This window comes from Rhamphochromis longiceps, linkage group LG6 (genome assembly GCF_057381845.1).
Source record: "Rhamphochromis longiceps isolate RC_006_pf linkage group LG6, R_longiceps_female_GT1.1, whole genome shotgun sequence".
In the NCBI taxonomy this organism is placed as follows: Eukaryota; Metazoa; Chordata; class Actinopteri; order Cichliformes; family Cichlidae; genus Rhamphochromis; species Rhamphochromis longiceps.
This window is the reverse complement of record NC_140562.1, coordinates 17,459,553-17,482,702: the sequence shown is the minus strand read 5'-3', so window position 1 is coordinate 17,482,702 and position 23,150 is coordinate 17,459,553. Positions and strand designations below refer to the sequence as shown.

Genomic DNA, 23,150 nt, shown 5'->3' with positions numbered 1-23,150 from the left:
TTGGTAATCGCAGCTTGCAGTTTCTCTCATTAAAACATGCCTGGCCCTGAAAAGAGCCCAACAGAGCAGTACTGACACAAGGACTTAGCCCTCTCGCCATATGAGCATATGAAATCAGAGTGGTGTAACTGGAGTGTAAAGGACTTTTATTACATGCATTTGCCTACGTTTCTGCAAAGAAAGTTTAAAACCCAGCCAATTTCTATTTTATTACACATTTCCAAATGCTCCTCCGTACCTTCTTCAACTCTCGATTTACATGCTGACACTGCCAGTACAACAGTGAAAAATTCCTGCATTCAAATCTCACCTCAGTAAAAAGAATCGCACACAAATGAAGTGAAATATCCCCTGTGACTAAGCGATTATATTACGAATCAAAGTGTGGGTTGCTTTTTACTGCTGAAGAAGATCAAGGTGTGGGAAGTTACTGTTTGATATACAACTGGCCAAGGCCACACAGGATTAATCTGGACAGGGGGCAAATATATTAGAAGACTATTTTTACACTGTAAAATCTTAATACTCAACTTGAAAGCTTATGCATTATTATATTATTACTAGCCTATTATTACTAATGTGCTGTGTAAATATCTTGGCCTGAAATGAAACATTTATCTTAAAATTAAGTAGAGTTTAATGTATTTAGTCACTTCCCACTTGGAAATACTGTGCCACCAGCAGTTTTAGAAGTATTTACTTACTGACACTAAGTAAAAGTAGCAGGACTGGAGAATACATCTGTAGTAAAAATGTCATTAGCAGAATATGGATTAAAAGGAATCAGAGTGAAAGGCTCTCTATACCGGACACTAATATTTTTATTAGTTTAGTTGTATATGCTATAACATGAACCCGGACTCCATGTGTAAGTCAGACTTTTATGTTCTATCTGATAAAGCCCAAGCAGATCTCATTTACAGATAGTATTTCCAGAATCTCAATGTTTACACCTACTGTTAGTACATGTATATTAAATTGACAGATCACGGCTGATCTACAATAGCATTTAAATGCTTTATAAGCCACTCAGCTTGAGATCTCCTGGTGTATTGCCATTAATAGCAGTGCATTTTAAAATAATACTCAAGTTATTTTTTAATTGTAATTTTTGTGATTTTGTTTCTGTACAAAGCCATTCAGTGGGGAGGGGGAGCTGTACCTGTCTGGGGATGTGTTCTAGCAGGGTTGAAGTGCAGATAAGTTTAACTATGTTTTAATTTCTAATATCAAATAGCAGCTCTTAACTAAAGCTAGTCAGAAATATCAGCATTTGATTCAATACAGCGTTTGATCAGTTGTTTCACCTCGAGTATTCGGCTACTTTACAGTTTTATGTAGGGTTGCATAAAGACTTGTTATTATTTTTTAATGGTATTTGTTGGCTTTCTACCTCGTGCCTCGCTGCAGTGCCTGTAGCCTGCTTGAGCAGGCGGGGAGGGAGAGAGGGAGGGAACTGCTGCTGCTTCTGCTTGCTGAGAGAAAGAAAGACCAACGCAGCGAAACACAAGGCAGGCTGCTAGCAGAGCGGGCAGCATGGCGGGGCTACAAGACTTCCACCAAGGCAGCCACTGTCACAGGAAAACGTGGATCAATATACTACTAGGAATACTACAGTTACTTTTACCCTGCGTCCAGCACGGAGGTGCTCAGCTCCAAGGTTTGTTATTCTCGTCTTTATTTTCCGCTTTGGGGGGGCTGGTACGTTCACGCGACCGTTGCAGAGAAAAAAAAAGAAGAAATGTGCTTTAATTTTGCTAGGCTGTTATTGTGGAAGACGAGAAACGAGTTGAAATGTCCACAGCCAGTCTAAGTGTATGAAAAATAATGAAAATAAAAGTTAAAGTGGTGTTTTTATTTTTATTTTGTTTTTACTCGGGAGAGGTTTGTAGCTAGTGCTTTATCACCCCGCTAATGTGAGTTCTTGCTAGCTTCCAATTCCCCTCTGCTGTTTGATTTAACGAAACTGAGTTGCTCAGACATGGAAGTAGCGGGTTGTCGAGACTTTGAACGTCCACTTAGCGGCTGTTACTGTAATAAATCTACGCGGTGTTGTAAGCTGCCCTTTACATGACCATACAGTCGTGTTTGCTGCAGCAGCAGGGGAGATGTTTCCCCAAGTTCGTTAGCCACCGAGCTAACCCCCAGCTAAACAAGCAGCTAGCAAACAGCCTTTGTGAGGCTTCATTTCCTCACTTGCCTGTCATTCTCGCCCACTCCGTTTCCCTTGATTCATTCGTAATAAGAGATGATGCTACTGTGGCTTGGCAGGTTTAATTACTTATGTTATAATTATTATCTTTTCGGGTGCTTTGGATGCATTTCCACCAGAGTGTGTTGTTTTCCATGTTGCCCAGTTTCTCAGGGCAGCACCTAACTGTTAATTTGATTTCTTGTTCCCTACAAAGCTCTGAGTCAGATATCACCCAGCGTGGTCGAGGTCTGGCAACCAGAGGATGCAGAGCCATTAGTCCCGCTTCAGGTAGGTGCCTTCTAATGGCTGTGTTTGTATTTGCCTCTTTATGTGCACACTTCCAAAAAAAAAAAAGAAGAAGAAGCAGCTCATCAGACAGCATGAGTGAACACGTGTGGGTTAAAGCATCACCGATGTTTTTGGACTCAGTTTGCAGACTGATTTGGGTGTGTTTGAGAGGGAAAAACTCGTCAATACCCAGCCACGATTTTGTCAACACAGTTATCAAGAAAAGTTATCTTGCTAGTAGTCACAGTTCATTAAACAACTCCAAAGTGAAGGCAGAGCGGGAGGTCACCTGTCATGTGGCTCCTCCTTATTTTCTTTTGTACGTGCTATCCATTGTGGAGTTCAGTTAGTAACACACGCTGACAGCCTGAAGACTTCTTCGCAGTTGCTTCCGGCTTTGTGGTTCACACATTTTAGTCTAGGTTATGCAGTTCTTTTTTGTTGTTGTTGGGTTTTTTTTAAGTACTTCCAGTCATTTTCAATGAGGTGTTTGGGTGTTTGTGATTATTATGTAATTGTGAGGCAAGAGCAAGGGTAAACAGCACAAGTTCGGTGTTTACTGATAAACCTATCATGAAGTCACCAGCTGGCTTGTCAGGTTACCTGAAAGGGGTGTGTGGCATTTTTCCTGAAAAACTCTGCAAGGAGACAGTGTTGAGAGTTTGGCTGCTTTAGGTGAAAAACTAGATGCAAACTAAACTATTTGCATACCTTTTCTTTTTTTTAAAGAGTTCAATATTATTCTTTTGTGTTCAATTAAAAGATTAAAAGCCGGCCTCCTTTGCACAGAAACATTTGCAGAGAGTTTATTTTTGCCACTGTATAGTATACTTTTTACAAGCTTGCTTTGTGGTGTGCACCCTACGGTAATTGCCAAAGACCAGAGATAACACCGAAGCAGTTGATTCAGCATTGCAGATAGTTCTTAGTGTGAGTTGTATACGCTGATAAATAATTCATATGCCGAGGGGAGGAATTTGATGTTTCTTTTGTGTTTTGTTTTTCCACACTTACCTTGCAGATCAGTTAGCAGGTGACTGGCTTGTTGACATTGTTGAGTGTCATATGTAGTATTGGATGGAGCGATTGTCTCAGTTACATGAGCTATGTGAAACAGAGCATAACATGGATGTCTATCTTCTACCCCAGTGCTGTGGGCTCACTGAAGTAGTGATGCTGGAGATGCAGTGTCATATGTGCAGATATATCGTCAGAATCAAATCTGGGCTGTAAATACATTCCTGTAATACTTGCAGTAAATGCTGCATGTTTCCTTTGCTTGTGCTTTTTGTAACCATTAACATGCTTTATGGGTCAGGTCTAATGATATTGGTTGAAGTTCCCTGGTAATTTTAAATTGCAGTTTTATCTGCTTCATCTTCCTGTTTGGGTTTTGTCATTTCTGCACTCATCGTTTACAAACACTGCTGCTGTGCTTGTGAATATTCCTTTTCGTGCTTTATCAGCTCAGCTGCTGCAGTGAGCAGCATAAGCTTTTATTTTATTGTTGTGCACACTCTAGTGAAATTATTTTTGTTTCATTTAGTTGAACTATTAAAGGTGTTTGAGTTCTTGAAAGAAATTTACATCAGCTGGAGCTTTTCAGGCTGAGGCCTGTAGTTTCTGCTATGCTGGGGAAAGGTTTATGTGGTTAAATGGTCGGCTGTTATGAAGCGTTTTTACCCTTAGCAGTTCTACAAAGCAATTTACAGTGTTTCTTGTTCACCCACTCACACACACCCCAGGGCTTTTTGTGGCTTCACTGGTCCGTGTGCAGCGAAGGCAATATGTCTGCCTTACATCATTTAATGGAAATTTCTGCATTTTTCTCTTATAGCTGAATTTTATTTTATTTTATTTACACAAATTTATACTGTGCTTGAGCACTATGCATGAAACATCAATTGCTTTAAAAATTGCCTATTTGGAAGAACACCAGAAACTTGCACACTTGCACAATAATAGCTGTGGATCTAACTTCCATTGTGACTAATTTTAGCTTCAATGTCTTGCCCAGGGCTGTTTTTGCAATGGCAATATATTTATGTACATATCTGTCTTGAAAGAAGACTCATGCAGTTTCACAGTTATTAAATAATTCAGTATGTATGTTCAACTTCTGCAAATAGCAGAAGAGGGGGGGAAAATAGCTAAGAAATGAATCAGCTGTCGTTCGGTTAGCCTCTCATCCAGCACGTTAACTCCAATCCACTGTCTCAGACTGCAGCTGCTGAGAGTAGTCCTTGTTGTGCTTTGCGTCCTTGGTGAGCTCTACTTAGCAGCACATGAACCATTTCTCCATCTGCTGCAGGTTCTGGTTAGAGTGGCCCTCCAGCTTACTTTAGAATGTAAAGACAAGGACTCCCATCGCCACCTAAATTATTGAACCTGCCAGAAAAGAAGCCTAGCTACTGAGCCAGTAGGACAGTAAAATATGAGGTAGGAAGACCTAGGGCACTCCCTTATCAGCAAGTGAACTTTCAAAATAGGACCAAGGAAGTGTTGCACTTTGTTACCCTGAGCATGCAGAGCATATTACACACCTTTATTACAGAAATCGGGGTTAGATCTGTTACAGAAGTAACAGCTTTCAGTTAAATATTCCCATCACTACTGTTACCATAAAACAGTGCTTAGTACATGGGAAATGTTTTGGGTAACTAGATTCCTACTTCACACAAATGTAATACTGGAAGGAATGACTGGTAGCATGCTTTTTATTCTGCAGGAAACCTATGTGTACATCAGAAAAAGAAGAATTAAAGAGCATAGTTGTTTTTCATGGTGATTAATAGTGTTCTATATCCATTGCTTGTAAAGCATTTAAATTTCGCTTATGGGTTTTTGGTTGCCAATATGATACAAATAGGAACCAGTTTTTGTGCAGATAAGACATTTTTAAATCTGTTAAAGGATCCTTCAAAAATTTCTTTTAGAACGCCATTCAAGTTGTCCCATGTTATTTTACAATCAGCTGTAATGGTCAGGTCTTCTACAGTTCAATTCTAAATCTGCTAATGCATTTCCTACTTTTTAAAAAAAAGTGACGTTTTGTTAAATGCCACCAACTTACTTAGACCCTCCCGCACCGATCGGCGCATTGGGCGACAAGAGAGTGCCATTGAACTCGGTCCATCGCAGCAGTTTTTGCTTCATCCCATGACAGTTCGGCTGAGCGTAAATCTTCAAGGAAAGTCCTCCTCCATGTTATTTTGGGTCTTCCTTGCCGTCTCTTTCCATTCTTCGGGTTCCACAGAACCGCAACATGGGCAGGTCTCGGGTCCGGTAGCAGAAGGATGTGACCGGCAAATCTGAGCTGAACTCAGTTGTTCAGAGATATTCCTGCGTTTTTGTGTTGTCCACGTTTGGTTCCCGTTATTTGTGTGTGATATTTATTAGCTGCAAACGGGAATCATTTGAACTGATGTAGTCTGCGGTACTTTATTAATTTAACTGGGTGGGCATAGATGCGCCCTGACCCACTGGTGTCAAGACAACCATCTCACCCTCAACGTCGCAAAGACAAAGGAGTTGATAGTGGACTTCCGGAGGTGCAGAGAAGTACACACCCCCATCACCATCAACGGCGCTGCTGTGGAGAGAGTGAGCAGCTTCCGGTTCCTTGGTGTACATCTGGCTGAGGATCTTACGTGGTCAGTACACACAAACAAAACAGTGAAGAAGGAGCAACAGCGCCTCTTCTTTCTCAGGAGACTGAAAAGATTTGGCATGAGCCCCCGCATCCTCAGGACCTTCTATCACTGTGCCATTGAGAGCATCCTCACTGGATGCATCACCACCTGGTACGGCAACAGCACTGCCTACAACCGCAAAGCTCTCCAGAGAGTAGTGCGGTGCTCTGAACGGATAATTGGAGGTGAGCTTCCCTCCCTCCAAGACATCTACAGGAAGCGGTGCCTGAGGAAAGCGGGGAGGATCATCAAGGACTCCAGTCACCCCAGCCATAAACTGTTCAGACTACTTCCATCAGGAAGGAGGTTCTGCAGCATCGGTCCCGTACCAGCAGACTGAGAGACAGCTTCTTCCACCAGGCCATCAGACTGCTGAACACTTCATAGACACCTCACCTCCACTACTGGAACTTCAACATTATGCACTCCACACTGTACATTAATGCCACTTTTTTGCACATGTCTCAACTCTGTATATTTTTATATATTTTATTTATTGTTGACTCTATTTAATTTTAAAATATGTGTATACACACACACACACACACACACGTAGAAAAACATTTAGTATACACATCCAGAAAAATTTTTTTTTGCATATACTATTATATATTGTACATATATTTATTAGTTTCAGATTTAGCCATTCGTATATTTTGCCTGTTTATGTTATTGTATTTTGCACAACTCTGTTGCTTGTGAAGCTCGCACACAAGAATTTCACTCACATGTGCTCTACCAATGTACCTGCACATGTGATGTGACAATACAAGTGATTTGAATTGATTTGATTTGATGATCCTGAAAATGTGTGCAGATTTTGAAAGTTATATAAACAGTCAGTGTTTTATCATGAACATGGATCAGTTTAAGTTAAAAAAAAAAAAAAAGAGAGAAAACCTTTAAAAGATTATTGTTAATGCTGACAGTATAAGTTCACAGAAATTGGAATACACCAAAATCATTTTTATGTGTATATTAGGGCTGCAACTAAAGATCAGTTTAGTCGTCGACTTATCTGCCAATTTTTCTTTGATTAGTCAAGGATTATCTCAGTAACTCTTATCTTCGCTTCCTGTGGGCAAACCTCTTCGAGGCTCCAGTACCTCACCTGCTCACGTCTGCCCACCTGTGAATATCACCCTGTTGACTAGCGATTTTGCGAGCCCTGCGGTAAACTGAACAAAACAGAATTAGAAAAGACTGTTACTTATGTTACTTATGTTACTTATGTATAATCATACTTTCTCAGACGGTGTAGTGTTCAGTGCCAATTAAACAGTTCAATTGATGGTCAAACCCACAAATTAACTACCTAACATTAGGTGGAAAAGGTTTACTATTCAGACTATTTAGCCATGGCTACCTGAGGATTTTGCTTTTCATGATCTGATTTATTCAGGTGTCTTGAGACGAGCCCCCCTGTGGGTTGTTTTGTGACTTAGTTATGTATAGTTTCTTTTACCATCTGATTGGTGAGTGCTGCACCATTGTTTGTCTTTGTAATGCTGGGAGGACCTTATAGAAAGGAAGTCTAGATGATCTTCATTGTCAAACTGAAGTTCATCATTCTCAATTCCAATTAATCAGTTTGGTTGTGTGCTCAAGTCTATGAAGACTCTGCTTACAAATATCTTCCCTGTGAGAATGATGGAGGCTAACATGATCTGGAAACTTATAATGGTGCTGACATTGTATCATTCCTCAAATTAGTCTTTGGAAACAGTCCTGTTTCACAGGTCTGCGTAAATATTTCAAGGCTGGGTCATGGCTTAGTTTTCACTATGACTTACTTTATCAGCTTTGAGACCTTATAGGCAAACAGTGTCCTTCCCAGATTATTCAGTGAATTGAATTAGGGGCACATGAGGTCTTAACAAGTTGAAGCACATCTTCAGGGCGATCTTAGGATACACATAAGCTCAAGTGTGAATACCTACTTAAATGGGATATTTCTGTGCAAGGACATCATTTTTGCATTGTCACTGTGGATGAAGTATTGTGTGTAGATTGAGGGGGGTCCATTGTAAAGATGAGTTCAGACATAAAACGCCCTTTTTAGTAGAGAGAAGATGTAGTCATCCATAAAGCAGATTCTTATTGCCCTGTTCTAAGAACTGCATGACAGTCCACCAACACTGGCAGACATGAGGTTAGAGCCAGGATGCACAAGCTCTAATGCCATTTTAAGTTTCCACTGACTGTTCCAGGTTCACAGTAAAATCAAATTTGATGCAAATTGGTTCATGTTTTGTTTTGTTTTTTTCCATCAAATTTCAGGTGGAGAAGGAGCGAAGAAAAGAGGGTCTTCCACTCGAGGGCAGGTAAGCTTATCAGCTAAAACTAAATACCTAGGTAGAGACTTGCCAACAAGACGCATGATGACCAACAAATAAAAAACCTACATAGAGATCTTGTCATACATAAGGGTTTCTTTAGCAGGGTGCAAATTTAAATTCTACTGTATGCTCTATATTTAAAGATGTTGCGTCAAGGGATTTGTGTAATATGCAGCGTTAAACTGTAGCTGCTGGGTGACGTGTTTTTTCTCTTCACACAGACAAATGATGCAGTGTGGTTTCAGTGTAACTAGCTTAAAGTCTTTGCCTGCATGCTGGCAAAGACTGTGTTGTTTATTTTGGTGAGTGAGGGGGTGTGATGGAGAGAGTTTGGGGGCGTGCGTTACAGAGGCACAGAACCAAATTCCTGCCTAATTTTAGAACTCCTTGAAAGAAAAAGGAGGGGAGCTCTGTCTTTCCCATCTGTTTCTGTTCCTGCTTAAAACTGGTTGGAAAAATAGACGTTTTCTTCAGAATCTCAACAGCTCATAGTGTTGCTCACTATCAGGCTAGTGGTGTTGATGGCTGCTCAGAAACGGAGCAATCTTGAGGCATGTTCAATTGCACTTGTAAATATTTTCTTGCCTTAGCCTTCTTGGTTATCTTTCCAAAAATAATTGTTGAGCAGAATAAATGTCAGTAAAATCTCTAGTGCCTATGCTGGTTCAATACAATCTCTGAGACTGTACTGATTATCTTTAAGGCAGTGTTTCCTGCCTTAAAAGATAAGATTTTTTGATAACTGTTCCATTATTTGTTCTGCTTATCAGTGTGTTCCTAACCCAGTCTCATGATCCCTGATTTCTTGAATTATCTGCGTGTTTTGAAAAAGGCGTACATGTTTTCTCTGTCACGGTCTCTGAATGGGTTTTGTTTGCTGGGAGCAGACGGTCTAGTCAAACTCACTGTGGATGGTGAGCTCATTGTAGCAGTTTAGTTTGAATGAATCAAATGAGAAAGTACTTTCTGTTTTTCTCTCAAAAAAAAGAAACCTTCTAAGGCTGCTTTGTGGAGCTAATGCGTTTATGACAGCATATCTGGCCTCTGTCCTGCACATTCTTTGGTTTGCACTCATGCAAAGAGAGTCAGATACATGGCAGTCCAATGTTCCCAGAAAGGTGTTTTCTTCCTGTCTTTACTCAAAGTGATTATTTTACTGGCACAACTAGAAGCATTTTTCGTTTTCTTGGAACCTAAAGCAAGGTCCCTGATATGAGTTTGGGAGTAAGGAGGAAAAAATGGAGAGAAGGAAGGGTTTGCAAAGAAAGAAAAGATACATGCATGCTGCATATGATTGGATATCAATAGAACACAAATTTAAAAGATACTAGCGCTACTTTGGTCATATAAACATAGTCTTTCTGTTTCGGAATGACAGATTGCTTCTAAATGGGAATCATCATATTTATTTGAAAGATCCAAAAAGGAAAACCAGGAGAAATGTTTGTGGAATATGCAAGGTACTTGATCAAATCGTTTGTAATTGGTTGTCAGGTTGAAGAAATTCTCAATTCTTTGTACCATTTTAATATTGGGTTGATTTTGATGCTACCTTACCACAGAGACATTTCAGTGCACTCGTCAGCATCAGCATGCAGTAGTTTAGTAAATTCATTTAATATTTGCAATAGAAAGTGTCTGAATAGACCACATATGGAGTTTAGCAGGCAACTTAATTAATTTAGTAATATCAAAATAAATGTATTTTTATATCATGCAGTCAGTGTTGATTATTAAAAAACATTATCACTAAAACCTTTTGTTAAAATAAATAGCTTTTAGCCAATGCCAGCTTTCATAAACGTGAAAGACTAAATCTGTAGCTGTTTTAAATTGACAAGCATCTTGAGGTTAATGTGATTTGCATGTAGACAGCAGTTGGTGAACAGTGTGGGAATATGACTATTTTTAAATCTTGAGAGGTGAGAAGCAAAAGAGGCTTTGCAGTTCTGGTTGACCTCAAGACCTCCTGAGCCATGAGGCCTCTCGTGCCTGGGTTATCAGGCACTTGCCAGGCCTGCCGTCACCCTCTCCCAGCCTAAAGAGCAAAGCAGGCAGCATATGCAGAGGTTAATGATATCTCTGTCTGTGCTCTTGTGCGTCAAAATATCTTAGTCCTACATCCTTCTCTTTTTAGGCCTTTTTACTTTATTCTCCACCAGGATCATTTATGATAATGCTTTATCGAGGTATACTGTTAATACTGTGGCATGTGGATTTAACGTCATTGTCAGTTCACATGTCTGTGAATAAAGTTGATCTAAACCCTTGTCTAGTCCTAACCCTTTCCCTGGAGCGTGGCTCAGGTCACTGCTAGCCTAACACTGACTTTATTTGAGTTATATCCAAGAGCTCAAATAGCACCAAACATAACTTGTTATTTTTGTACTGTGGCAGTGGACAGAACCCTGAGACTACAGCTCTGTGGTGTGCTTGTTAAGAGGCTGGGTTTTTCTTCATGGGCAGCTGCTTTTGAATTTACAGCAAATTCCAAGTTCCTAATGCACATGACAAGGTAAAAGCCCCCAGCTAACCTTTGAAGATCTGAACGAAGCCTGACACTACTCACCACTACAGAGAGAGGAGTGTGTTTCACTTTGCGTTTTAACATTTGTTCAGAATTTTTGCAGAAGTTAACATTGTTCTGCAGGTGGTCTTTTATTCCGAGTCAGTAGAGAAGTGTGCTTTTAATTATATGAATGTGGTGAAACTGTTGAGCTTGAAACAACAATGCTAGCCATGGCACGGGACTCCTCTGTACAAGCACACAACCTCATTTCCCTTTCACATTTGACCCCTCATACAATCACCCACACACAGTTTTTCCACTCTAAGACTGAGATGATACTGTTTAACGGGCTAGAAATCAATAAACAATTAGAGCTATACTGAACGTGAGAGGGAAGCCCTTATTATGTAATGCAATAGGCACTGTTCCTCTGAACAAGCCACAGCCAGTTCATCTGTGTTTTTTTTTTTTTTTTATTATATTTGTGCCTTCATTCTTTCTTTAACTCAGTATTTACTTGACATCCATTTGCACGTGTTTCTCTGTGAAACGTTTTCAGAAGTGTCACTGTATTGCTACACCACCTTCAAGAGAAGGTGTAGCATCTGAATTCTGCAGTTATCACAATTACTGTGCTCTGCTGATATGTTGATAATCATAAAGAGCTAATTTTATGGGGTCTGAATGTGGTTTTTAAGAGGACTGGACCAGCAGAACCAATAATTTTATTTTCCCTCCCGTTTACTCGTTTAATACATTCATGCAGAACATTGCTGGTAATTATGAAATTGTATGTCCATCTATTTATTCACACTGGTTGATAGCTGTATCATTGCCGGTTTAGTCAAGTTGGGGGGAGCATTTTTTCACACTTGGGATGTTTTTGTATCTTCTGTTTTAACAAGTACAGCATCAGATTTCCCGATTTTCCATTTTACTGTCAAATGACTTGTATGATCACAACGTTTGTATCGGCCAATGAAAATGGTGTTCGACAGAGTTGGTGCCTTTTTATATTTATATTTGTGACCTTTTGCAAACTCCAACACCCGTTATGAATACTGGGCGTTGTTTAGTCTGAAATAAACTGTTGTTGTTTACATATCCTTCTCTTTGCACCTACTGATTGGCCAGAGGGTAGAGTAGACAAGATAAACAGTTCCTTAAGAGCAGATTTGTTATTTCACCTGTTTCTCTTCAGCTACCTGTGTATAAAAGTGTAGTGGACCTGAGTGTAAAATCAATCATGGCTTTTTTCAACAACATAGCATGTTAAGTTTGTAATTTTTCCACTCAGCAGTAAACACTGTTCACCAAACACCAAAACCAAAGGTACAGACCTTCCTGTAAACCGTGGCCATCTTCAGTGTGTGATCATTTTTGCACAGGGTCCTCTTGCTTTGACTGTGCGCCATTTGTTCTGAACTTTGCTTATATTAAAACGTATTCCCCAAGTCCAAAATTAGTAACCCCAAAATTAGTAACCCCTTTTAGTAACCCCCAAAATCCCAAATCCCATGATTTCCGGGAGAGAGAAATGCCTTGTGGATATCTTGGTGTCCCAGTAGACCTGTTACTTCATCATCATTTTTTTCTTTAAAAAAATAGCTTTAAGAGTTATTAATCTGTTCACCTTTAAAAAGAGCAGTCAAGGACAAACAAAAATTACGCTAACACTGAGTCAGATCTGTGAGAAGAGGCTTGACATCAGAAAAAGAGCAGATCCAGACTCAGTCAAAGTACTTGTTACTTTTAAAGAGAAAATAAACGCGTGCCTTAAAAATTCTTTGTTATCCTTGTGGTGTTTTTAGTGACGGCCCATTTTCTGACATCAGATACACAACACAGCTCTGCGCTGCTTACAAAGTGGTTTTCATTTGGTCTGTTGTGTATTAGCACATATGTTGCCCTTATATAGAAGTGAGCGTCTTCCACCTCTAGCTGTGTCGTGAGACTTAGAATGTGGCCACACCAGCAGCTCAGTCACTTCCTCTCCTGCACCCATGCTTTCGTGCTGTGATAGCAGACCCCATAATACTATAAGTAGTTGTGGTAGATGGCCATCGGTGACTGATATGAGGAACTGGTACTAACATAACTAGCAGTTTGTGAGATATTCTCTCTAGCTACAATGGCCAGCAGAAGATGCCACCCCTTTTGTGTATCTCTAACAAAATCTAGCTTGCCCAGTTGGTGTGTGTGCGTATAAGGAAGTATCGCTGAAGGACAGTAGTTGCTGTATGAATTGACCATTTTCAGTATTACTCTCCTGCATTGTTTACTGTACGTACACTTGGCAGCTCAGGATAGAGCTACAGAAGTATAGTAAACTGAGGTAAATTAAAGATGTATATGATCTGAACTATGCTGTTTTGTTTTTTCAGCATACAGCGGGATGTGCGATGTATCTTGTGGACATAAAATTCATTGCTCACGGGCACTGTTGCCATTATTTTGAGGGCGTTGGCTTTACTGATAAGATGGCTGTAAAATAGCAGTGTCACTCTCCCTTCCTTACTTTTTTGGTGTTTAACTTTGGTCCTTGTAGCAGAGCTTTAGAGTCGCGGTTTTTATGTGTATAAATACTTTGTTGTTCTGCTGTCAGGGATGAACTTTGTCTTCAGATATGATAACGTTCAGAGTTCAGCATGAGCCCAGGTTTTGGAAAAAACAGTTTGTGACCAAATGACAACAAAAAAAAATGCTTGTTTTCCAAAACTCAGATGTAATAATTTGGTGGTACTCAAGCTCCGTACTGTCAATAAGAAAATAGTCAAAGATATTTATATTATGGGGTATAAATAAAAATAAAATGAATAATGTCCATGAGGACGAGTGCAATAAATGTCTTTGTTTACAAAAAGTATATCTGTATTTGCACTTTACAGAAGCAACAATGACTTCTGCATCTGCAGACGTATTTTTAGAAGTATTGATTGCTTACTCATCATATCTTTCACTTGTCACTAAATCTGACAAACACTCACAGTTATTCATTTAAAATAGTCTTTTTTCTTTGATCTACAGTTTTTGAAGATCCTAAACAATTGTTTATGAGCTTTGCAACTTTTCTGTGTTCAGTCAAAATGCACAAATGGTAACAGTTTGTTTTTGCTTGTTTTTCTTTTGATCAACAGCTCCTCCCCGTATATGCAGGAGAATGGGAAGGCTTTGCATTTTCAGCCTCCAGTGTTAGAGTTTGGGACCCAGTAAGTGCTGCTCTCACTTTCTGCTTTAATATTTCTATCCAAGCATTGCTGTTGTTAATATTGTACTGAAGAGGATGACAGCTTTAACTATATAGTCAGCAGCATAAGACAAGGGGGAAAAAAATGTGATTTGATTTTGCCATCTCAAATGAATGATGTGGAAAACCCAACTGAGTTATTTTAATGTAGAGCTAAAGCAAGCCAGTGGTGTCATCTGTCACTGTGATGAATACTATAGAAGGGAGCATTTCATAAACTGAGGGCCCTTCATTGTTAGAATAGCCAAGTATAGCAGTCAGTTTGGTTTTCCAGCATCCAGACACACTGCAGAGGGTTGAAGAACTTGTTTGCCTTGATACTCCCAAAACACACAGTCTATTAGGCACAATACTGTGGTTGCACGGCAGTCCCCATTGCTTCTGCTTAAAGGTAAACAGTCACAAGCAGCTTTTATTAGTTCATATTTTATGTCATAGATTTGGAATGCAGAAGGCAAAAGATATCCCAGTATTAGATACATATTTGGACACTAGAATGAAATTGCTTCTGGGAGTTACAATTAATTTTAAAATAGTACTATAAGACTCCCCATCCACTCACCATTTTGTGGTTTCCTTTTTATACATGAGTTGTGGGATAACGTTGTGGTTCTAACAGTAACACCGACTCAAATCGGTTGATATATGTGGCCAAAGAGAACAAAAATGAACTTGTTCATAAGAACAACAAAGTACATTTGAGCAGGGGAACTGCAAGTGATGCAAACCGCACCAAGCACTGTGTTTTATCTTAAGCATGCTGGAGCGCCTAGTTTGGCATTCCAAACAATATTATTAGAGCATGGCATTTTGATGCGGTTAAGAAGATCATGTTTGCCAATATCAAGAGTATTTTTGTGCCTCTTGGTGAAAATTTGGCATTACATGTAATCCATACATGTTTGATCAGGCTGATTGTTGGAAGAAAAAGTAGAAACGATTGAATTTGACCACAGTCTCGCTTGATTTAAATTCTGCTGTACATGCAGTTCATTTGCCTAAAATGAAAGTAAAGTCGCTCTGACTGACAAACAGGAAGCAAAAGATGCTTCAGTTGAGGCTTGTCTCAAATGAAGAGTCTGGTAATATGAAGAGTTTCATGATTTTCTGCTGCAAAGTGTCTTTTTTTTTTCCCCCCAGCCCGTTTTTAAAATTGTCTCAAATTATATACTGTAATGCCATATTGTGTAGTTCTTTATATAGATCTCTAAATGAAACCTTTTCATAATTGTTCAGAGCTGAGGTGCCTCTGTTTGTGTGCATTTCACTCAAGACAACTACAGGCGAGTAAAATAGCTTTTCTCTCTGCATTCATTTGTTGTGAGACAGGAGCATTCATACTCATGCATATACAGAAGAGAGCAGCAGACATGACGTGGATTATTTCAAACCCAGCATGGAAAGGAGGAGCTGGGTTGGAGGTGGAGTTCAAACGAGCTTGCAGAGGTGGCAGCAGCAGCTGTACAGAGGCTAAAGCGACTTAAATACCCCACTTATTCAATTTGCCATTCAGATGTGTAGACAAGTATGAGCTGAGTAACAGACTCATATCTTACTCTTTACTTTTACTCAATTTAAAATAAGTCTTGTGTAGTAATTCACTTTATGTCAGTGCATAACTTGCACTTCTAATTTTAAACCAGTAAAAATAAGACTCCTGTGTTCCTGAGCTTCCCCCGCAGAGAAGGAAGAAGTCGTTGTATACTTTGTTCTACCTGCGATGTTGAGCAGAAGAGACACACAAGATGAAACGAGTGGCAAAATATCAGTAAATCCTACTACACTGAGACTGCACTTTGCAAACAGCTTTAAAGGGATGGGTTCAAATGCACTTACCCGCACATGCAGCTGGTCCGGCTACCAAACATTTAATAGAAAGGCTCAGATTACAGTTCACAAAACGGGAGCGTGACTTTGTTCTCTGCTGAGAATGACTGTACGTCACTATATGTTGTCAGTGCAAATGGGTTATATTACAAACTGTTTAAGCTGCTCTTAACTTGATCTGTACATGCACAGCTGCACTGCTCTGATCAAATGGAAAGACTGTGGAGGAAAAACAAAAACAGTAGTACTTGGAGCAGAGTGGGGTCAAGTGCTGTTTGCTCAATGATTTCTGCTACCACATATCAAAGAATAAAACCGCTGTCAAGTGAAGTTAATGAAGGAAAGAGATGCACTGTGAAACTTTTTGTCCTTATCATATTATCACATTGTAATGTGTGTTAAACAAATGCTTGCTGGCCCAACAGGCTGAACATTATGTGAAACATGTTCTCAAAAGCCCCACCCCCCTTTTTTCTTTTTTTAAATGAGAAAAAAAAAGTCATGTGAGTATTGATCTGCCTAGTATTGGGACCTAGCTCTCTTTACCTGTGAGACTGTCAGCTTTTAAGTTGTCCCACTTCAGTTATACACAGGTAAAATAACATTAACATCCTTCATGACAGAAGGTGTTATACAGATGTGTGTAACTCTGAAGGCCCCTAAAGTGCTTGTGCGAAGGGCAGGGTAGGAGGCATTCACCTAACACAAAACCCTAGGAAGCGTCATGTGACTGTAATAGATTAAAAGTGGCCAGACTGGGAGAGTTTGTTTGATATAACAGCCAGCTTTTCATAGCCTTCCTTATTTGCTTATTTGTGTATGTATGTGGTTTTAATTCTCACAGTGGCAGCTTGTTTGGATACAATAAAAGAGCTCATACATGTTACTCATCTTTTCCATGCAAATCGTTTGAGTTTCCTCTTACAGCTTCCCTGTATTGACAGAATGCAAAATGCTACTGATCTACTGCAGAGGATCAGAACTATGAGGCTTATCTAAATTATTATGGAAGAATTTGTAAACATAGACTTAACAGTGGACAAAGGATTAACTTTCATATAAGTGCAAAGGCTTGAGTGTGACCGTCTTTGCTCAGCTCCACTGGTCTTGCTCAGCTTCATATTATAGCTTTAAACCTGTTATTATTTGGGATAGAGAAATGTGGTTTACATAATTAAACAGCATGTAAAGAATCTCCCAGGGTACGCTTTCAAAACTATGCATTTTTAAATAAACGTTCGTGCACACCCCACTTTCTCAGGGAGCAGCAGGGGGATCTAAGGTATGCAGGCATGTGTGAATATTCTTATAGATGTGTATGTAGTGAACTATAATGATGTGTACCTCCATTTATTCAGCTAGCCATGGCACTCCTGTAACTCACTGGGGAATCCTAACGTTCTCATGTGTGTCTTTACAGGCCGCTGGGGCTGCCAAGAGCTGAAACCATATATATACACAACCCCAGTCAGGAAGTTCCTGTCACACTGCTGTCAATGTTTACATCCAGCAGGCATTTTTACATACCTTCCTTTCACAGAAGAGTAAGTCCATAGAAGATTCTTAACAACTAGTGATGCTTAGAAATAATTGCAATTGAAGTAAAATGTGTATCTTGTTCAAATAACTTATTGCTTTGTGTTTTCTCTGTACCCAGGTGATCCCTCCTAGGGGGAAGGCATCTTTTAAACTAATTTTCCTCCCGTCTGAGGAGGGCAATATAGAAAACACATTATTTATAAACACATCGGCCCATGGGCTGCTGTCATACCAGGTGAGTTGCAGACGTGTTTTTTTTACCCTCACTTCGTGTCTCCAGATAAGGGGATAAGCATTTGCTTACTGTTTGCATGCTATTGTTTTATCGCAGTATGTGTCCTTGTATGAGCTTACAAACAGTCTCGGTCATGTCAGCTTTTGTTATTCTCTAAGAAAGTGTTATCCAAAATAGAAGCTGACCAGACTGCTGGTTTCATGCTTGCTTCGTCCCACGTGCACACGCTCACACGCAAGTCAAAACGCTGATCTTTGTGCCATTAGAAAGTTGAGCATGCAAATTATGTTTAATTCAAAAATTGTTTGCAAAGCATGGCTGAGACTAAAGAAATAAAGAGAAATAATGCTGGTAGGAGAAAGCGTTTATTTATTCAGGGCTCCGCTGTTACCTCGAGGTAGAAAGCACGCGGTTTCATAAATTTTTTTTTTTTGCGTGTATTTGAGGCTTTAATTATTTCACTGAAAATGTTTTTGCATTTTACTGCAGCTCTGCAAGCTCGAGTTAAAGTAGATTGCTACAGGGAGAAGAAAAATAAAGTCTGGTTGTGAGACCACTTTAGGGTTTATCTAACCTCAGCTTGCTTAAATACTGTAGCCTTTGGTTAGCTTTGTCAGAGATGTTTGCCTTTCAAGGCTCGGCTTAACTGAAAATTGTGTCACTTGCAATGCTTGCTGTATTTGAAGCAGGATCAGTTAAGTTGTAAGTTGGATGTCAGACATAATTGGGCTCTACACTGAAACCAAAGCATGCAGAGACTGCCCACAGAAATCCAAAAGTCTTAAGTCTGTGTAATGACGGTTGTCATAGGCAAGTCTCGACACTCAACAGCCATCTTGGCAACTCCTCTGGCATTTATTTATTACCAACAAAACTCAGTTTCCTGGTTTGATTATTATTAAGGAGTGGCTTTGGGAGTAAGGGTGTTCACAGGCTGCTGTTATTATCACAGCAGCATTATAAGAGTTTGACTTTATTTCAGGATATAATCAGGATCAAGCCATCACACCTGTGATTTTAAAAAAGATACCATAGAAACTTCTATGTGAAATTAAAGTTTGCAATCGGTACAGTGCCACAACAACGAAGTAAACATGAGCCAATAACAGGCCACTGTCTTTAATACAGTAATGTTTGCACTTGATAGTTTTGCATAATTTTCTTCATAGTTTAAACATATAGTGGAGCTATATTCAACCAGTTTGCCTTTATTGTTTTTGAGTTCTTCCATGTGCATTCAGACTGGAATAAATCATCCCAAACACTCGTATGTGTTGATGACACTTGTTTGTGTACTTGCTGACGATGTTTCTTAGTATAAATGTTAACTGCTTGTTTTTCAGGTATTTGGTGTGGGAGAAGACCAGGGATCATTAAAATCTGTCCAAAGAAAGGATAGTGTGCTAATATTCCCTCACATCCAGAGCATTAAGCTGACCCAAACTCAGGTACTTTCTTGAATGTCTCTGTGTTTTTCTGTGGAGGACACACAGAGTATTGAATAAGAGCTCATCATTGGAAACAGCTGATTTTCCACTTTCCTGCCAACGCTGATAAACAAAATTGGCTGCAAAGATACAAACAGGAGCTTTGTTATGCACACTGGCATGAGCTAGGTCTTATTAAATTATGAATGTGTTTGGCGTCAGCACAGAACTTGATAGAAAAAAAAAAAGCTTCTTTTTTAACATTTTTAATTAAAAATGTTAATGTTTGCTTCCAATGTAACAGACACTTGCTTTCAAATCAAATTAGCCACACAGAAGCATTCATTCGTACACGCTTCACAGCGACGCAAAACCGAAAACCAATGAACAACTTCTGTATAGTTTTTGAAACAAGCTGAGGCAGTGAAAGTGTGTGTCTGTCTTTGTCTGTGTGTAAGAGGCATCTGAAAGGCGTGTCCGCCTCCACAACAGGAAGTGGGGTGGCAGTTGCAAAATGTCAGCTGAGCGAAGTGCAGAGACTTGTGTTCACTCAGTCACACAAACGGCTGCCAAAGCTGCATGCACGATTTTTTTCTTTCTATCTCTCCCCCACAGTGTTCATGTATATGTGTATTTCTTTTTCTTCTTATCGCACACAAATTGTAACATTTGCACCAACTTTACAATTTTTTTTGCAATATTTTTTTTCTTTGTGGTGTTATGCTTCATGTTGTAGCCGATGTTTAAGTCTTTTTAGTGCCGTTTAGGTTCTTATTCCATGTTATGTGCATATGAGGTTGAAATAGTGTTTTTCACTCTGTCTTGCAACTTTGTAGTGACTTCCCCATCTGAGCTCATTCCCACTTTACACATAATTGCTTAAGCACTTCAGTGCCAGGACTTTCAGTTTTGTTCTGTTCTGTTGCTTGAAGTTCAGCTCAAATCTGTAATTAGGTACATGCATGTATGCTTACTTTTACTTGATGTTCTTTTGTCACACCTTTCCCAGATCAGCGGCTCTCAAATCAGTGTAAACAAAGTGGATTGGTCATTGTTTGTTTATTTACCTTGAAAAAGTGTGGTCTTTATACACCAAATTGTTGCACTCTGATATGTTAAAGTACAACTTCAAGAAAGCTGCTCTAAACTTTGTATCCTGTTGTGCACCTGTTGGGATTACAGTACTGCAATGCAAATGCTTTTACAGCAAGTAAAAGAAAAAGGCTGTTTAACCTGTGACCATTGCTGTTGCTCTTGCAGGAAGATGCCTCCAACATCACTATACTGGGTCTACTCCTGGAGTGCAGCTTACCGAAGAGTTGGAACAGTCCACAGGTAATTTGTCTCCATCTGTTTCAGTAGTTGTCGAGCCTTTTCAGCTGACACGCTGCTCTGGAGAATCATGTTTTACAAGTACAGGGATTCGCGTGCCTGGATTTTAGACCTCTGAATTTAGAGGTTCTGGGAAGATCTTGGCACATTACTCCAGCTCAGAATGGTTTTAAACACACCTGAAAATTCAGCAGCTTCTCTCAAGCACTGTTGTTGATTTTAAAATCCTAGATATTCTTGATTTGCAGTTACTGCAAGCATTTGAAAATATCAAAAGAAAAGCACGATGCTATGAGAAGAAGCTTAGGGCAAACTTTGTGGAAATAAGGAGACATAAATAGAAAGGCAGTTAGCCGCGTACTTGATTTTTTTACGATGTGTGATCTTGCACCATTTTTAGTTCACCCCTACTTAGCAAAATCGGAGCTGAGCTTCAGTCCTCTTGAGCAGAAGGCCTTCCAGTCTTAAACGTCCAACAGACAGCCGGGCTCGTCATCTGAGCGCCTTCTGTTTTCTACAGAAGCCCTGAGGAGAGGGAGATCTCTTGCCAGGCTTTTAATTGCTTTCTCAAGAGACCTTATAATCGAAGAAGTGCACATGAAGTGAGAGAAGACGGCTGCAGACACAGACAACTACGCTGTCATATTAATACAAACTGAAATCTTTCTCGTGTGCTGTGGCGTGAGTGCCCCGGCCGTAACTTTTGGCTCGTATCCAGGACCGACACCTGCTGCTCAGTTCTTTTTCAAGTCTACTTGAACAAAATGGGCTTTGGGTCGGAGTCGCGGCTGCGTACAGATCAAATGAGCCCAACAGAAGTTACCAGCAGTCTTGGTTTCTCGGGATTAGTTTTGCTTTTGCAGGTCTTGATCCCCCAGTGGCACCAAGCCATAGTATCTGTCTGCAGTTCGTCAAGTGGTGATTCACCCACTGAGACGATCCCTGGTTTGTAGTGAGATTTGCACTATCCCACTACTGATCTGTCAACTTTAAGAGGGTGTTAGTAACAGGGAGGGTGGTAGCAGTTAACAGACTGGCAAAAGTGGGCATCTAAGTCAGGGTATGTATTTAGTCTCTGTTCCCGCTTGTTGGATTTTGTTTTAAATTCTCAGATTACTCGTCATTGTTCATGTGCTCCTTATTTTGTCCTTGTGTTTGGTGCATGACTGTATGCTTTTCCTGTTCTGTCCCAGGGGTCCTGCCTCCAAAGCGAGGAGCGTCTCAGTCTGCAGATTAATCTGTCGGCGCGTGGTGACCAGCCTGCTGACCTGGACAAGCTCAAGCCCTATGTCATTGAGCACATTTTGGTCCTACTGGTGGCCCCTGCTGCTGAACAGGATGCATCCGGTGGGTGTCTGCGACCTTTCTGATTCATGCCCTGAAGGCAATTCACACCGCAAGCGTGCCACGCTGCACGACCTGACTCTGACTGTCGTTCATAAAACAGTATTTCAGTATGAAAAGAGAAACATGCACTGGTATTTTATTTATTTATTTCAGCCTACACATGAATTACATCATTGAATGTTTGTGTGATGGAGCTCTATCAAAGCAAAATAATGTTTACTTTTTAACAGATTTAACCATAACAGAGCTTCTATATTTCCTGTGGAGTCGCTTCCATTTTTTTAAACGTATTAGTTTAACTAGAGAAGGAATACAATTAAAAGACTTTGATTATTTTGCAGTTTTGAAAGAACTGTCTAATGAGAGGCATGGGAAATATGACAGCAGTCCTGATTTTGTTTTCTTTCTCTGGTTTTTGCACCAAATCAGGGGCGAAGGTTCAAATTATTTTGGCCACAGTTGTGTACACAGCATCAGTGTACAGTTCCCGTGATTAGTTTGAACCATTATTGTTTTTCAGAACTGCTTTCTGAAGTATTTTATTGTACTTACCTGTTTTCTGATGTCGCTTTGTTTGAGCTGTCATCCTCATTCTGTTGTATTACACATGAATCACATTTGTATACATTATTCTCATTCCTCTTTGCTTCTTCCAACAGGGGAATCAAAAATAAGAGTTTATATGTTAAATTCTGGAGGGAAGAAGCTCTATATAAAGGTGAGAGTTCTGCCTTGTTGTACAACAGTCAGCGAGTAGAATTATTGCAGCTCTAAAACGTTGTTTTATGTCTCCAGGACATGCAGGTGCTATCAAAAGTAGAGGCTAGCTTGGACTTTAATCAGGTTCTTTTGACACCAGAAGCAAAAAACTTCACTGAAGTGGCTACACTGGCCTGCAGAGGTGACTACTTATTTAAGTTGCAATAGTTTGCTCTAAGCCCGTACCGATTCTTCTGAGTGAAATTGTATTTGTATTTTCTATCAGGCTCATTGCCTGGCCTCGACCAGAAATGTATAAGTCATATCAGTTTGAAAATTATGGGAAACAGGACAGCCTACAGCTTCCCTGGACTACATGTTCCACACAGGTAACATGGAGGAATTTTGTAATCATCACAATAAACGTATATCTGATCTGAAACAACGTAGCCCCAGAAATAGTTCATTTAAGTGT

At 39.9% G+C, this 23,150-nt stretch overlaps 1 protein-coding gene across 1 annotated transcript in view; it reads left to right on the top strand.

Annotated features, from left to right (window-relative positions):
• The first annotated feature begins 1,474 nt into the window (after nt 1-1,474).
• The window catches only part of tmem131l (transmembrane 131 like), a 31,554-nt gene continuing 9,878 nt past the window's right edge, over nt 1,475-23,150 (top strand). The window contains exons 1-12 of the mRNA XM_085409490.1: nt 1,475-1,660; nt 2,409-2,482; nt 8,455-8,498; nt 14,160-14,231; nt 17,517-17,640; nt 17,754-17,870; nt 19,214-19,318; nt 20,558-20,632; nt 21,823-21,976; nt 22,636-22,694; nt 22,772-22,877; nt 22,962-23,064. Coding sequence (XP_085265616.1) covers nt 1,537-1,660; nt 2,409-2,482; nt 8,455-8,498; nt 14,160-14,231; nt 17,517-17,640; nt 17,754-17,870; nt 19,214-19,318; nt 20,558-20,632; nt 21,823-21,976; nt 22,636-22,694; nt 22,772-22,877; nt 22,962-23,064 — 1,157 coding nt within the window. The 5' untranslated portion in view covers nt 1,475-1,536. The remainder of the gene's footprint in view (nt 1,661-2,408; nt 2,483-8,454; nt 8,499-14,159; nt 14,232-17,516; nt 17,641-17,753; nt 17,871-19,213; nt 19,319-20,557; nt 20,633-21,822; nt 21,977-22,635; nt 22,695-22,771; nt 22,878-22,961; nt 23,065-23,150) is intronic.